Raw genomic sequence first — 16,129 nt, 5'->3', positions numbered from 1 at the left:
AAGGATAGGGATAGGGATAGGGATAGGGATAGGGATAGGGATAGGGATAGGGATAGGGATAGGGATAGGGATAGGGATAGGGATAGGGATAGGGATAGGATAGGGATAGGGATAGGGATAGGGACAGAGATGGGGTTTGGGATGGGGATGGGGATGGAGACAGGAATGAAAATAGGGATGACCATGGGGTGAGAATGGGGATGGAGTTAAGGATGATGATGGGGATAGGGACTGGGATAGAAATGGGGATGAGGATACAGATGGAGATGGGAATGGGGGTCAGAATAAGGATGAAAATGGGGACAGGAATGGAGAAAGGAAGGGGGATGAGGATGAGGATAAGGATAAAGGATAAGGATGGCAGTGGGGATGGGCATGGAAACAGGAAGAGAAACAGGAACGGGGATGATAAGGATAAGCATGTGGATGGAGATGGGGATGGAGACAGAAATGGGGATGAGGATAAAGGTAAGAATGGGGGTGGCAAGGGGAATGGGCAGAGGAATGGAGGCAGGAATGGGGATGGAGATAAGGATGGGAACAGGAATGAGACTGAGGATGGGGATGCAAATAAAGATGAGTATGGGGATGGCCCCAGCACTGGGGCAGGCTGCTCTTGCATCCGTGCTGAATCCCTGCCCGATCCAAGCTGGGGGAATCGCGCCATGCGGCCACTCAGGGCTGTTTGTACAGCACATTGAACAACTTGTGCTGAGTTCTGACACAATCTGTCCCTAACCCTGTAAGGGACATCTGTCCCTGGGGCTTGTCTTCGTGCAAGGGGACATCTCTTCATCACAAGGAGGTCTAAGGTGGGTGCAGTAGGATATTTGCCTCCTGACACTGGACTGCACCCGTCCAATGTGAGCGAGGAGCCACCCTGCACTGCATCCCGCTCCAGCTGCATTGCATCCCGCTATCCCCACAGTGCCGGGCTCGGGGGAGTGGACCTGGCTGTCACCAACCCCAGCCCTCGGGTCGCTTTAAAATGCCGGCTCTGGCAGGAGGGCTGCGCGCCGGCGGGAGCCGCGGTGGAAAATCCTGCGCTAGGCTCGCCTTGATCCCCGCACGCCCCGGGGGACGCGTTTGCCGCCAGGGCATATGTTTTCAGTTCTTGCCGGGGCCGACTTGAGAAATTTTCTCTCCCTCCCAGCTTCTCTGCTGCAAACAGCAACCGCAGGGCCGGGGCAGCACAGGATGATAAATGAGCTGCTCTGTCCGGGCGCAGCCAAGGCCCGGGAAGCTGCTCAGAGGCTGTGTCCCGGTGGGGCGCGGGGGGAGCCAAGGGCTTGTGGCGCCTCTGGAGAGAGGCACGGAAGGTTGGTGTTTTGGGGCAGGGTGGGGAGGGGGGTCTGGCCCTGCTGAGCCCTGGACCTTGAATGCAGCGCGTTGTTTTCTCGCCCATCTGCGGAGCAGGAGGGAGAGCATCTGTTGGCTGTGCTCGAAGGGTGAGCTGAGCCGGTGGCTGAGGCTCCCCTGGGAGCTCTGGCTGGGCAACCAGGGTGAAGCATTTCCAGATCCGGTGCTGCCGCCTGGGGTCAGGGACCCCATTCTGCCCAGTGGCCCCTTGCCATCAGGGATAAAGGGTGACACTGAGAGGCCATGTGAACCTTTAAAGAACATCTGAGTCATGTCCATCCTGATGCCGTGGCGTTCCCAGTGCCCTCAGTGCATAGAGCAGCCACCACATCAGCCCTATAAATAAACAAAATATAACGAGGCCTTGCTGTCTTCTGGAAACCCCTGAAAAAGCCCCATAGAGCCAGTTCTCCCAAGGTATCGTGTTCCCGCTTTGTGTGTCACCTCCCACCCCCTGCTTCTTTACTGCTGGAGCCATCTGCGTGGAAACTGGATCCGGGTCCCTGAAGAGCCCTCCTACCCCTGCCCCGCTCCAGCTGATGTCACACAATCTGTTTGATCTCACAGCCAGTTGCTGGGGAGCGCCGGATGCCGTCACCCGCAATCCAGGTGGGAGGTGACATGGAGAGTTGGTCAGTCCAAGGGGGATGCAGACGGGGTGCCCTGAGGATTGTGCCCACACCAAGAGGATGAAGAGCGGGGACAATGTGGCTTTTCCACATCATCTGGGTGTGTTGGCGTTTGGTTCAAGGCGTTCATCCCGCTGTCCCTCCTATCCCTCTATCCCTGTGTCCTATCCAACCACTGACCTTGCCTCTTTGGGTTTGGTCCTGCACCCTGCAAGCTCAGGGATTTGCAAGGACAGCACCAGGGATTGTGCAGTGACTTGCCATGAACTCAAACTCAACAGTACTGCTGGGAGCAGGCTTCCTCCTAAAATGACTGCTTGAAAAATATCCCTACAGCTCCTAATATATTTATTTAATCGGGAGAGCTGTGCCGAGCTGGTGGGCATGCTGACTAGCTGCTCGGGTGGTTAATAAGTCAGGTTTAATTGTGGCTGGCCCTGGGTACAGTTTGCGCTTCCGCGGTGCCTATTGTCCAAGGACAGCAAAGTGCTTTACAAGCATTAAATCTTATCGCAGGCTGCGAGGCAGGTAAGGATATACCGGGATTATTGCATGCACCGCTGAAACGCCGCCAGCTCCGGCTGGGAACACATCAGCTATTTACCAGTGAGTGGCAAAGCGATGCAGCATTTTAGGACCGAGCGGGAAATAGAATCTGGTATTGAACTGGAACAGTGGCAGGAGTTTTAAAATGGGAAATAAATTACTGGGGTGGTCGGGACACTGAGTTAATGGCTGGAAAGGGCAGGAAAGGGCTGGTGCTTTCAGTGGGATCCGTCCTGCCCGCGTGAAGCTGGATATAGTGCCTTTCCACGCTGCTTTGGGCAGTAGGAGCTGCACAAAACGCCATGGCGTGGGGAGGGGGTCGCGGGTGGAACATCGGTGATGGACGCAGAGGGGACAATGCGTGCGGGCCGCCCCGCGTGGGGCCGGTTATAAACCCCCTCGGTGGGGTGGGTTTGTAAATCCCCACGTCCCTCCCCCGTGGGGTCCCCTCGCTCCGCGCCGGGCTGGCGGCTGGCGGGCGGGGGGGCGGCAGCGGCTCGTTCCTCCCCCCGAGCTCCCCCGGGCGGGCAGGGGGGGCGGCAGCGGCTCGTTCCTCCCCCCGGGCCCCCCCGGGCGGGCAGGTCGCGGCGGGGGGGGCCGGGGAGGAGCCGGGCCGGGGGCGCCGGGGCCGGGAGGCGGCCGGCAGCCGCCCTTCCTCCGCGCCGCCGGCGGGACCCAAACTTTCGCACCGAACTTTTATCCCGGGTTTATTTTTGTTGCCGTGCGGGGATATTTTGTTGCTGTTGGGAATTTTTTTTTGTGTGTGTGTTGTTTTATTTTTATTTTTTTTTTCCTTTCTCGCTGCCTTCCCCCGGCGGGAGGAGGCGGGCGGAGGGTGTGTGGTGGGGGGGGGAGCGCTCCGCAAACCCGCCCCCCGAGCCTGCGTGTCCGGCGGAGCCGCGGGATGAGCCGGGGGCGGCGATGAGCGCGGCGGGGCCGGGGGCGGCGGCGGGGCCGGGGGCAGCGGCGGCGCCGCTCTCCCGCAAGCAGCGGCTGATGGCCGCGCTGGCGGCCGGCGAGGCGGCGGCGGCGGCGGGTGGGGGCGGCCCCGGGGCTCCGCAACCCCCGGCGCCCCCGCTCTGCTGCTTCATCTGCGGCGGCGGCATCAGCCGCGGCAAAGAGCTCAAGCTTCAAGTGCGACCCCCCCGCGACCACCGGCCCTTCTTCCCCTTCCTGCAGCACCAGGAGCCGGCGCCCGGCGCCCGCGCCGTCTCGGCGGAGGGCTGCGCCCTGGTCTGCGCTGTCTGCCGCTGCTTCCTGGGCGAGCAGTGGGACTCCTTCGAGCGCAGCCGCACGCCGGTGGAGAAGCGCATGTACTGGCTCAAGCGGCCCCATCAGTGCGAGGCGGCGGCGGCGGCGGGGGGAGCCGGGCTGCGGCGGGGGGCCACGGGCTGGGACCCCGCCGCGCCGCCGCGCCGCGCCGCCGGCCACCAGGAGGAGGAGGAGGAAGAGGAGGAGGAGGAGGAAGGGCCGGCAGCCGGCTCCGAGCTCTCCGAGCTCTCCGACGCCGAGCCCCTCTCGGAGCCCGAGGGGGCGGGCGGCGCGGCGCGGGCCCCCCCGGCGGCGGCGGGGGGCGAGCGGGGGCCCCCGTGCTGCTCCTCGGACAGCGAGATCAACATCACCAGCGAGGAGGAGGAGGAGGAGGAAGGCAGCGAGAGGCCCACTTGGGCACCGGGCACCGCCTGCTACATCTGCGGCAGCCCCTTGGCACCCAGCGCCCAGCACCGCGTCCACGTGCAGAAGCAGGAGAAGACCTCGCCGGGACCCTTCTTCCCCTTCCTCTGGCTGCACAACCCCCCACCGGGTGCCCAGCCCCTCTCTCCCACCGGCAGCACCCTGGTGTGTCCCTGCTGCTTTGCCTCCCTCATGCAGCAGTGGCAAAGCTTCGAGCTGGCCAACGTGCCCGTACTGCAGCGGCTCTACGTGGTGCCCCTGAGTGCCGGGGCCATGCCTGCCAAGGGCCAGCGAGGGATGAAGGAGGATGGGACGGGCATCCCACCGGTGCCTGAGGCTTGCTACCTGTGCGGGGAGGAGTGCAGCAAGGAGGCGAGGCCGGTGGCTGCCAAAATCACCAATGGCAATGCCAAGAGCACCATGCATTTCCCCTTCCTCAGCCTCCTGCCCTGCCCGCCCGGTGCCAAGGGGCTGAACAAGCACTGGGAGGTCAGCAGCTGCCGCAAGTGTTTCGGGGTGCTGCAGGACCTGTGGGCCATGTACAGGGCCTGTCACAATGAGGAGCTCATCTCCTCGGTGCAGAGCTTCCTGGGGAGGTACCACCAGGTCTTCTCTGCTGGTGACCTGACCGGCCACCCCGCTGTCATCAAGCCTGGTCCCACCTCCATCTGCTACATCTGTGGGGCTGAGCTGGGAGCTGGCAAAGAGTTCCAGCTCAATGTCAACCCTCCGGGACGATTTGGGGAGAAGGAACCCTTTTTCCCCTTCTTGACAGTCTACCCACCCGCCCCACGGGCCAGACCGGCCGACTCGACGGGACTGGTGGCCACTTGTGTCCTGTGCTACCACGACCTGCTGGGACAGTGGCTGCAGCACGAGGGCAGGAACTCCCACCACCCCAGCAGCGCCTGGTCCCGGCAGTACAAAGTGGAGACCTTCGTCTGCTTCTTCTGCCGGCAGGAGAAGAAGAGATGCCTTGGATTAAAAGCGGTTCAAGTGGCCAGACTTCCCGTCTTCCTCTACACCCTCCGCGTGGCCAACAGCCTGCTGGTGGATGATGGGAAGCAGCTGACCATCGGCGCTTGTGCCGAGTGCGGTGCCGTGGTCCTGGCTGGCAGGAGCATGACCCCGCCAGACCTGCTGGCAGTGGCACCCCCAGCTCTCCTCCCCAAGGTAAGGCAGTTGGCCCAGACCCCATCCCTGTTTTCCCAGCACTTCCCACCTCTGGAACCAAGGAGGAGTTGGAGCGGTGACATAGATGGATGCTCTTCTTTTGGGTCTGGTCCCTGAGGGTGAACACTAATGGATGGGGTGCCTTTAGCAATGAACTTTTGGAGCTGTCAAGCTGTGAAGGAACAGGTAAAAATCCTTCCAGGAGGTGGGAAGAGCCAAGACCTGTCCTGTTCAAGAAGTGTGTATGCGTGTTATTGGCACCCACTCACTCACAGCCCTGCCACGAGGGAGGTGGGAGCCAGAAAAGAGGAAATCCCAATCCTGTCCTGCTTGCCATCAAGGGTGCTTAGAGGGGCCAGAGGGGCAGGAGGGCTGCCTGACCTGCCCTCTGCAGAACCATCCTTGGGAAGCTTGAAGGAGCTCATGGCCTCCGTAGGAAACTTCCCAAGACATGTCCAGTTTTACAAGGTGCCTTAATCAAAGGGTTTCCCTTGGAGAAACCCCAGCCATTCCCACAGCTGGGGGGCTGATGTGTGGGCACAGGGCTGGGTGCCCTCCTGCAGCAAGGGAACCCCTGGCAGTGTTTCCCTGTGCCCCCCAAAATCCCTGCAGCCCTCAAGGGTGTCACAGGTGTCATCACTGGAAACTGGTGCTGCCAGTTTCCACAGTTGCTCTTTTTTGTGCCTTGCGTCGGGGTTACACAGGGTGCTTTGGGGGCATCACCTAGAAAGGACTTGGCAGAGCAAAAGTTTATTACTCCCAAGCTTGTCTTTCCCATGGGATGGGGAAATAACAGCCTTTACCGCCGAATTTCCAGCTTGCAGGAGCTCTCCAGAGCCACTGTTCTGTATCTGCAAATCAGGCCCTAGACTGGGCTCCCTGAAATGCCAGCATCCTAAATCCCTGAGGTCATTTTCAAAGCCTCCCTGTTCCATCTGTAGCCAGAACCCTGCAGCTCTCCAAGGCGCTGGCATTTTCTTTAGAAATGTAAACCAGCCCTTCCGAGACAGCGCTCCTTTTCTCTCGGGTCGCTTTCCCTTGGCTGCTTACAAATATAATTTTCCATTCAGCTGTGCTGGCTCCCAAGCTTGGGGGGACACTGCTTGGAAAGCCACCAGGCAGGAGCTGCACGCACCTGGAGAGTGCCAGGATGGCACGGGAGGTTGGGTTGGCACCGATGATGGGAATCCTCTGGAAGCTTTTGGGTGGTTTCCCCCAGGCTCCATCGGCCTGAGCCGGATGGTCCCTACATAATTTCTGGACATTTGTGGATGCAGATGGTTTATTTTCACAGTTGCTGGGTGGGTTGCAGTGCCCATGTAGTCACGGTGCCCGTGTGCCTGTCTGTCAGTCCCCTGGTCTGGTGCTGGAGGCCTTGGCCAGTGGAGGTGGCTGATGGCTGTGGAGGGTGTCGGGAGTCAGGTGAGGATCCTGTGGTGCTGTCCTGGGGGTGATGCTGGGGTGCTGCCCCAACAGAGCCCGTGTGAGTGCAGCTGGTGAGGGGGGCTGTCCCCACATCATACACATGTCCCCAGTTGGTGTTCCATGTCTCTGCCCCATAATGTCCCCAGGCTGCTCATGAGGGCATTATGGACAGCGGTTCTGTCCCAGCGTGGATACTGGTGGTGGGTGCTCTAGGTGCTTCCCGTGGGGTTCCTTAGTGACCTGCCCAGAACCTGGCATTTCTCAGACATGCTAGTCCTTGTCCCTGCTGGCCCCAATCCCAAACTCCCGCGAGGACACAGAGTGTGTCCAGGGAAAGGGACACTATTCAATTCCTTTCTCTTGTTCCTGTGAATTTGCTAATGAGCAAATTAAGGGGCTGCTGCAAGGGGCAGAGTGGCAGGAGGCACAGCAGAGCTGCCTGGGGATTACACAGCCAGGCTCTGCTGTGTCCTGGTGGGGACTCTGGCCGGCCAGAAGGCCCTGTCACCTTTTCCCTCCCTGCCTCCACATGCTTCCCAACAGGCTGAGACCTCACAGATGTCAATGTTATTTAAAACATGGCTTAATGCTTGGGTAGGACACTTGGCTAATTTAGCTGTACCCTTGTTCAGCCACACTTGCTGCTGAAAGTCACCCCAGACGAGCCTTTCACTCTTGTGTGACGCCCAGATCCCCATTCCACTGGGACCAGGCAGGAGGGAATGAGCCTGAGTAGTTAAAACTGTCTCCCCATTACTCTTTGCAGCTCTGAAATTTCAGTTTTTGACTGCATGTGCTTTTTCACACAGCCCTGCATGCAGAGCTGTGGTTTGCTGCTGTTCTGCCTGCATCTGGTCAACATAGATGGCTTGAAGTTTGAGGTAAATGCTCCGAAAGCTACCAGACATCTACACATCCCTCTCTCTTAGTAGGGCAGAAAGAACAGGATGAGGCTTAGGTCATCTCTGTAACAGTGTGGAGGTGATGATGATGGACCTCCACATCTGAGGCTCATCAGGAGGATGGAGACACTGATATTTTGGGTGGGTAGTGTCTCTGCTCTGGTTTGGTGGTGGGGAGCAGTGGGACAGATGGTGCTGTGTGAAGGTGTGATGGTGCCTGTGGTCCTACCTGCTGCACGAGGGTCTCCTGGAGATGAGCTCTTCCTGCAGAGGGGCTGCTGCAGAACCCTGCTGTTGTTGGCATGTGTAGGGTGGGTTTGGGTTCTCCTCCCAAGAAAAAATGGCAATGCTGAGTGTGGAAAGGGTACTTGGGATGGGCATCCCTTGGTTTGTTACCCTTGGTCCCCTCTGAGGTGTCCAGATGTGTGCTGTGAGAATGCATCTTCTTTCCAGCTATGCCCCTTGCAAGAGGACAGTGTGTAGATCTGGCTGGCTGTGCCTGCTGAAGCCACCTCTGAAGCCACCCTCCAGCCTCCCTGCCCTCTCTGGAGGGGCAAAGCTCAAGGGCTGCTTCTCCTCTACCAGTCTGACATTTTTGGTGTCCTATGTTCCCCAGGAAAAGCTTCCCCTGCCTTTCTGACTCTTCCCATCTTCACCTGCCACCACTCTCCCTGCAGTTACGTACCTGTAAAAGTGAGTCCCCTTGGTTTGGTGATTTGTTCCCCCCTGAAGACAACTTTCTGGAAATACTTTCAGGTTTTCTGGAAAGCTCTCAAATCCCACCATAATTAGAGCAAAGCTGCTCAGGACAACCAAGTGATCAGGCCCAGCCAACATGGGTTCATGAATGGCACATCCTGCTTGACCAGCCTGGTCTCCCATGACAAGGTGACACATGTAGTGGATGAGGGGAAGGCTGGGGATGTTTTCTGTATGGACTTTAGCAAAGACTTTGGCAGCATTTTACAGAGCATTCTTCTGGAGAAACTAGCTGTTTGTGGCTTGGATGGGTTTGTGTTCACTGGGTAAAAATCTGCCTGGGCCCAGAGAGTGGTGGTGAATGGAGACATATCCAGTCGGTGTCTGGTTACCAGTGGTGTTCCCAGGGCTCAGTACTGGGGCAACAGAGCTAGGAAAGGGTCTGGAGCACAAGTGTAGTAAGGAGCTGCTGGGGGGGCTCAGCCTGGAGAAAAGGAGGCTCAGGGGGGACTTTATTGCTCTCTGCAACTCCCTGACAGCAGAGTGGAGCCAGGTGGGGATTGGGCTCTGCTGCCAGGGAACAAGTGACCTGACAAGGGGAAACAGCCTCGAGCTGTGCAGGGGCAGATTAAGATTAGGTATTAGCGAAAATTCCTTCACCAAAAGGGTTGACCAGCCCTGGCACAGCTGCCCAGGGCAGTGGTGGGGTCACCATCCCTGGAGGGATTTAAAAGCTGTGTAGATGTGGCACTTGGGAACATGGTTTAGTGGTGGCCTTGGCAGTGCTGGGGGAATGGTTGGGCTTGATCATGGAGAGCTTTTCCAACATAAATGATTCTGTGATTCTGTATTCAAGTTTGCTTTGGTGCTCCATGGTGTCATACAGGTGCTGCCATCCTGCTCCTTGGGAGCACCTGGAGCTCGCTGCCTCTCCCCAGCCTTGTCCCCAGGCTGGTTTCTGAGAATCACCTGGTGTTTTCCATGTCCTGTTCCCACTTTGCAGAGGACATCTTGGTCTGGTTGTGTGGTGCTGTGCCTGACAGGGCACAGTCAGATCCTGAGGCCGAGTTCACTGTATTTACTAATCAGCAGTGGTGCTGTTGGCTCAGCTGGGCATTTCACCCCTCTTGCAGGTTCTAACCTCCAAAGGTCACACTGCATTTCCAAATCATTACTTTGAGCTGACAGCTGTTGGTGGGCATTTTCCTTTTGGCTTTTGAAAAAGGTTTTGGGCAAACATCAAAGAGTTTTTGTGTTCTCAACTAAACCTTGTCCTACTGATGCTGAGCAGCAGCTGAAGCTCCTGGATGCCAGAAAAGTAAACCCAGGAGGTGGAGGGTAATGCCTTACCCTCCTCCTGCATTCCAGTGGGCCAAATTCCCAGATATTTGGGTGTACCTCAGTGTGAAAAATGAGACCTGTGAAGGAAGGGTCCCAGGTCATGGCCAGGCAGGCACCACCTCTGCTTTCTTTGCATCTTTTATGAATTTTGAAGGAAACCAAAATCATTCTGGCTACTGGCAGTGTTTCGGGTGGTTGCACTTTTTTGACCAAGCTGGTGGTACCTCTGTGTGTCCCCACCCCAGGCTTCGTGTGTGGGCTCCAAAGGGGTGGCACAGGCTTCTGCTCATCCTTAAATGTAAAGAAGGAGCAGAGTTCGTCTCACTCATCTCTGCCCTTTGGCTTCCAGCTGGGATTGGTTTTGGTGGTTATACCTGTGTTTGTGCCAATTTTTGCCATCACTAGATACAGAGTAAAATTAGGCCGAGGTGTTTTAAGCCAACTTTATTGGGATAAACCTTTTTGTTTGCAGCATGTGTCCGTGTAAAGATGTTTTCAGTGAGGCCCACGTTGCCTTTCAGCAAAGCAGCTTCCTCTGCAGTGCTGCTGTGGCCAACACCGACCCAATCTGGCATTTTGGGATGAGATCTCAATCCCGGCACGGAGGTGGCAATATAATCATGATATGACTTCATGTCTCGGGGCATGGCCTCCTGCGGGATTGTGTTCCCAGATGGCAAACAAAGAAACAACATGGGGAAAATGTGCCGCGTGCTTTTCCCTGCCGATGAGGTCAGGGCTGGTTTGGTATGTACCCAGCCGGGCTGGGAACTTGCACCCCTCTGTCCCTCCTCATCCTCACCCGCCACTTAGCTTGTTTCAGAGTCACCCCAAGGGGTGGTGGCTCTCCCCCTGGGATTTCCAGCCAGGAGTGTGTGTCCTTCAGCCACAGCAGGAAGAACAGCACAGGGGTCTTTGCTTTGGCCGGGCTGACCTTGCTGTACCAGCTGTCCAAAATACCAGGGCTCCCATGCTGCTGCCAGCACCGTGTCCTCCAGACCTTGTGCTGACTCCACAGCTCACCAGCTGGCTGCTATATATTTATTTTTCACCCTCCCCTCCCTGCTCCTTGCCTTCTCTCTGCCTTTCCCAAAAGCAGCAGCACAGGACTGGCAGCTCGAGCACTGCCTCACTTCTGCCAAAAATACTGGTCTGAAACTGTGCTGCACCCCTTGAAATATCCCCCATGGTCCCCTCGGGAGAGGGACCGGCTCCACTCTCGTCCCATGCAGTGAAAATGCTTTTGCAACTGCTGAAGCATCTGCAGCAGCCTCTGGAGTTGTGGCCAAATCGGGAGATGGGGTAGAGGGACAGACAGACGGCTCTGGCTGTTGCGGCCTGACAGATGTTTTGTCCAGACACTTGGCCTTTCTCAGCCATCCGGGAAGCACGGTCGCAGAGGGCAGCCTGGGATGCTCTTTGGCTGCTTCCCAGCGAGAAGGGACTTCCCTGTGCAGCAGCGTGGGTGCCTGGTTTTCCAGCTACATCAGTGATGGCAGGAGTTGGCTTTTTGCCCTCCTGTGCCCCCCAACATGCCAGCTGGGTCCTGTGCTGACACTCCCTGTCATTGTCCTCAGGGGCTAAGTTGGTGCCAGGGAGCCATCTCCATCTCCTGAGCACATTTTTTGGACCTGTGATGTTTTGGGAACCTCCTGGGCACAGGGCACAGCTGGTTAGCCAGGAGCCTGTTTGTACCTCTCTGGCTGTGGTGGGTGCCTGCTGTGCCCTCAGTCTGTTCCTGTGCTGATTTTTGGGGTGGGGAGTGCTCTGTTTGCTCCCTGCCAGCGCCTTTGACATGTGCTGCTTGGAGCAGGGTGCTCCTTGAGCATCCCCGGCTTCCCAACGTGGGCCATTGGCCAGACAGCTCCCACTGTGCTGCTGGGCAGCATCTGGCCAGATGTTGCCCTTCCTCCCTGCAGCAAAAGGCCTGTGCCACATGCTGGCACACTGGGCTTGAAGAGATGGCTTGGAAATGTCCTTCTGTTGAGGGGATGCTGCCCTTCTTGGAGACTGCCAGGATGGGAACTTGGGGAGAATCCAGGAAGGTGGTGGGGCAGGAGCATGCATGGGAGCTGGGGAGGGAGCCCCTGGAACCTGGTGGCAGGCTCCCAGCCACTCCGGGCTCTCTTCCGCTGTGAGCAGCTGGAGATGGGAGACCTTCCAGCGGCGTGATCCTCCCGGGCCCCGTCCCAGGGCTGTGACAGCCCTGGGTCCCCCATGGCCAAGGCGGGTGGCAGCAGTGCCTCGAGCGTGCCTTGGCTCCTTGCAGAGCCGGTGTGTGGAGCAGCGCGTGCCAGCCGGGCTTTTGGGGATGCGGTGCTGCTCCTTTGCCAAAGGCATTGCTCCCGGCCGTCGGAGCCTGGTTCCCCTCTCTGAGCCATGTGGAGGGTGCTGGAGCCCTGGTGCCAGCCTGGGCTGCTGTGGGCAGGTCGTGGTTTGCTCCCACTGCCAAGTGAGCAGCTGCTCCGAGGTGGCTGTGCCGGCCTCTCTCCGCTCCCCATTTACCCCAGCACATGCGAGCTGAGCTGTTCCATGGATGGATAAACAGCCTTATGCAGCTGGCCTGGCTGCTGTGTGACTTGTTTTCCCCCCTGGATCTTCAGTAGCAGAGCAGGGATGAAGGGGATGGCTCTGGAAGGGAGTTTTGGCTGGACTGGGAGGAGTTACCTGGGTATGCTTTGCAGCCTGGCATGAGTATGATGCTGTTTCTCCCTCTTTACTTTCTGTATTTTCCTCCCCCCTTCCACATTAGTACAAGTGCTGCCGGGCTTTAGTAGCTCTCAGGAGACTGAAGTCATCTGTTTACCCATGGAGCTGGCGTGCTTGGAGCAGCAGCTGCCCTGGCTTTCCCTCTCCAACCTGCCGGCCTGTGGTGAGGTGCCGGTGCTGAGCGTGCCGTGACCTGTGCCGGGGCAGGGCAAGCACTGTGGCTGTCTGAGGCTGCCTTACATCCCATCACATCCCATTGAATCCCATCCCATCCCATTGGCACGTACAAAATGGGGCTGGGGTGTCCATGCTGTCGTGCCGCAGGTGTAGGAGAACTTCCAAGGCACTGTGTTTTGGTGGCTATGTACAAGCAGTGGTGCTGGATGGGCCATTCCCGGTGGCAGAGAGACCCTCTGCAGGATTTACCAAGGGTTATTCAAGCCCTTGCACACAAACTCAGGAAATCTCTGTCTGCCCTGGTGCTGCCTCTTCCTGCTGGCTTCCGACAGACCTGGCCATGGCATCGCCTGCCTCAGTACCCCGGGAGAGCCAGGCATTGGCAGGGGTGAGCAGCTGGGTTTTGGGGCTGGCTTTGACCAGGAATGCACAGGGAGGGTCCTGGCAGCCCCCTGTGAGGGATGTGGGGAGAGCAGGAGGGCTCTCTGGAACTGGTTTGCTCTCCCAACTCCTCCTGGTGAATTTTTGGCTTCTAGTTTAGAGCTGAAACAAGGCTGAGACCCAGCTGGAATGAGGAGGAGAGGGATGGGGGTCACCCTGCTGCCAGGAGCATCCCCCCCTCTGCTGTGGGATGGGCAGCTGTCTGCCTTAGCTGGAGAGCAAGAGCCTGGACTGCTCCCAGGGCCTCCAGCCCCTCTGGGACCCCCTCAAGGCTGTGTCCTGTCATGCTGTCACCTGCTGTGTCCTCAGCACCTGCTGCTTTTTGGACTGGGCTTTACTGTCATGGGGGGATAGCCCTGGGCACAGCCCAGGCTGTGCCACAACCCTGTGCAGGGGGAGTTCTCCCAGTTGACCCTCCAAAATGGTTTTAATGTTCCCCCCAGCTTTGCCCCCTTGGAAACAGGGAGTGCATCATCTGGCACCTCTGAGGGGCCACCAGCAGCCACCTCTGTCCCTGGGGAGCTGGACACTGCGGTTGCTGGCAGGTTCCTTGTAGCTGGGAACATTTTGGTGAGAGCCAAGGCCTCAGGCTCTCACTCGGTGGTTTGCAGGCATGGTGGGACAGACCAACCCGGGAGGAAGGGATGGACACACAGACAGCTGAGCACCTGTGTGTGGGGTGTGGGGCAAACAGCAAGTTGCCACCTTCACCTTCCATCTGCTTGCAGCATGTTTCTGGGAACGGGCTGACTTCAGTTGGCTCTGAAGCTTTTCATCGAGTGATGATCAAGTGCTGGTGACTCCAGTTATTACCCTGGCCAGGAATAAGTGTATATATCTATATGTATGTCTCCCACCCTCCCTCCTTGTCCTCACTGCTAAAACAGCTGCGTTTTCTTCTCCCCGTCGCTCCCCCCGGCTCCTCGGGGCAGGCAGCCTGAGTTATCCCAAAGTGAAAACATGGCGAAGACAAGGCCCTTCAGTTTTCCCGGGAGGCACCGGTGCCAAGGTCAACCCGGTGTGGGGACAGGGCCAGGTTGTTGCTGAAGTCTCAGCTCTTGGGTGCGGGTGGGCACCCCGGGGGGCTCGGCATGTCCCGGCCATTCCCGGCGCAGGGGCTCCCTGGGAAGCAGGGGGAAGCCGGCTCTCCTGCCTGCAGACAGAGTCCAGATGCCCTGGCGGAGGCGTCTCTGGAGGGGGAGATGAATTCGCTCCTGCCGTCTTCTGTTTTCAGTCCAGAACATCTGCACAGTAACTGGGAAATCTGGGCTTTCTCCTGCTTCTCAGCCAGGTCCTGTCAGCCCTTTCCTCTTCCAAAAAGGGGTTTGGTGGTTTTTTTTATCCCTTCCTGCTGTTGCTTGTGCTGTGTAACCTGCTCCCTGCTGTGCATCCTGTCAGGGCTGTGCTTGGATTTTACTCCATGAGCAGCTTTTGGGGGGCACCCCCCCATCTCAGCCACCCCCTGAGCAGCTGCTCGAGGACGTGGATCCCCAGGAGCAGTTTTTCCACTAGGGCTGTTCCCACGGTGGGTGCCTGGTGGCACAGGGATTTGCTGGGATCACACATGTTGCTATATCATTTATTCCAGGTTTTTTTCCCTTGCTGATCATGACGATCCTGCATCCTGGAGCCTGGGTGCTGTGTGTGGTGTGCTTGGGACTGTACAACCCCTCCACTGCCTGCACTCCCTCCCAAAAGCTGGCACTGGGAAGCATTCGAGGCGGCAGAAGGGTGGGGGCCACCCTGCTCCCAAACCCGCCCTGGCTCCCCGTTATTTCCAGCAGTGAGTGGCTTGGCCAGCCTGGCCCCGGGCTGGCCGGGACGGCTCTTGGTTTGGCAGCATCCTGTGTGGGTGAGGTTTGTTCCACAGCCCCTGGCTCAGGCTCCTGGCAGGGCTGTGGTGGGTGCTGGGCGCCCTGGGCACCTCCTCTTCCTTGCTGCTGCTTCCACCATGCCATGGGGATTCTCGGCAAAGTGTCACCCCAATATTTGTAGCCCTTGAGCAGGAGTAAATCCTGCTGTGTCATGTGCTCCCTCCCCTCTGTGCATGAACAGCCCGTGCTCTCACCCTGGTCTTCCCCACTGGGGCTGCTGGGGTCCAGCAAGCCTGAACCCTGCTTCATCCTTTACCTATCCCCGCTCCTTCTCCTTTATTCATGACGATTTCCTCCCTCTTCCTCCCTCTTTGCTGTCTTTTAGTCTTTTTGCTGTGTTTCCCCACCCCTTGCTGCCCTAGTTCTGGCTGTGCTGGCCCTGTGCCCGGTGTCCTCTGCTTGGAGCGGAAGGAAGGGTTCTGGGGGAAGGAGGGCAAAGTCTGGGTGATGCCAGCAGAGGTTTGTCCCTGGCTTGGAGAAGGGGCTGACCCATCAGAGGGTGTTTGGGGCCATGGATGTCATGGGTGGTACTCTCCCCACAGGTCCTCATGTGCGGAACTGGTGTCAAGGTGTCAGCCCAGGGTGATCAGGGCTCTTGCAGGATGCAAAGAGACAGTGAAGAAGGGAGATGCCACTCCTCTTTTGGCACTTTGGGGACCTTGGGACAATATACAAGTAGCTCTGCCTCCCCTTGGGTTCCCTGCTACTCTCAGGATTTTGGGTGGGCTCGAGGGCCAGCAGGCTGCTTGGGGGAGGTGGCTGGGCAGGGTGGCTGTGAGCTGGGCATCCCCAGCCACCTGGAGGTGACACATGTCTGATGTCCCTGTCCTGGGGACAGCCACGCAGCACTGGCTTCACAGCTGCTATTTCTGTCCAGTCTGTGGTCTCTCCTCCACGGTCATCAGTGCTGGGCCAGCAGCTGCTGCCCTTTCCCTTCCCATTCCCTCAGACTCGTGGGATGGATGGAGACAGGATGAGGAATCCCCCCAGCGTGGGCAGCAGTGGAGCAGCTCAGTACCTCTTGGGATCTTCCCTCCAGCCCTGTTTTCCTCCTGTTTAAACCCGGGATACGTCTCTGTTTGGTGGGCGGCTGTAAAAATAGCACTTGGTTTGAGTTAGGAGGGTGGCGGGGAAGGGCTGGGAGGGGGCCGGGGTGCAGGGGGGAGGTCCGGTTTCTCCC

General features: G+C 58.3%; 1 protein-coding gene across 4 annotated transcripts in view; it reads left to right on the top strand.

Annotated features, from left to right (window-relative positions):
• Positions 1-3,455: 3,455 nt before the first annotated feature.
• GSE1 (Gse1 coiled-coil protein) overlaps positions 3,456-16,129 on the top strand; it is a 102,368-nt gene continuing 89,694 nt past the window's right edge. For 2 of the 4 annotated variants that reach the window (XM_064670994.1, XM_064670995.1), the window contains exon 1: positions 3,984-5,381. In XM_064670994.1, the coding sequence (XP_064527064.1) occupies positions 4,401-5,381 (981 nt within the window). In that variant the 5' untranslated portion in view covers positions 3,984-4,400. Of the gene's footprint in view, positions 5,382-16,129 lie in introns of all 4 variants that reach the window. The other 2 variants (XM_064670993.1, XM_064670996.1) reach the window with 2 other exon arrangements.

This window comes from Pseudopipra pipra, chromosome 14, assembly GCF_036250125.1.
Source record: "Pseudopipra pipra isolate bDixPip1 chromosome 14, bDixPip1.hap1, whole genome shotgun sequence".
Taxonomy (NCBI): Eukaryota; Metazoa; Chordata; class Aves; order Passeriformes; family Pipridae; genus Pseudopipra; species Pseudopipra pipra.
The sequence above is the reverse complement of the archived record's forward strand: the minus strand, read 5'-3'. Positions and strand labels throughout refer to the sequence as shown.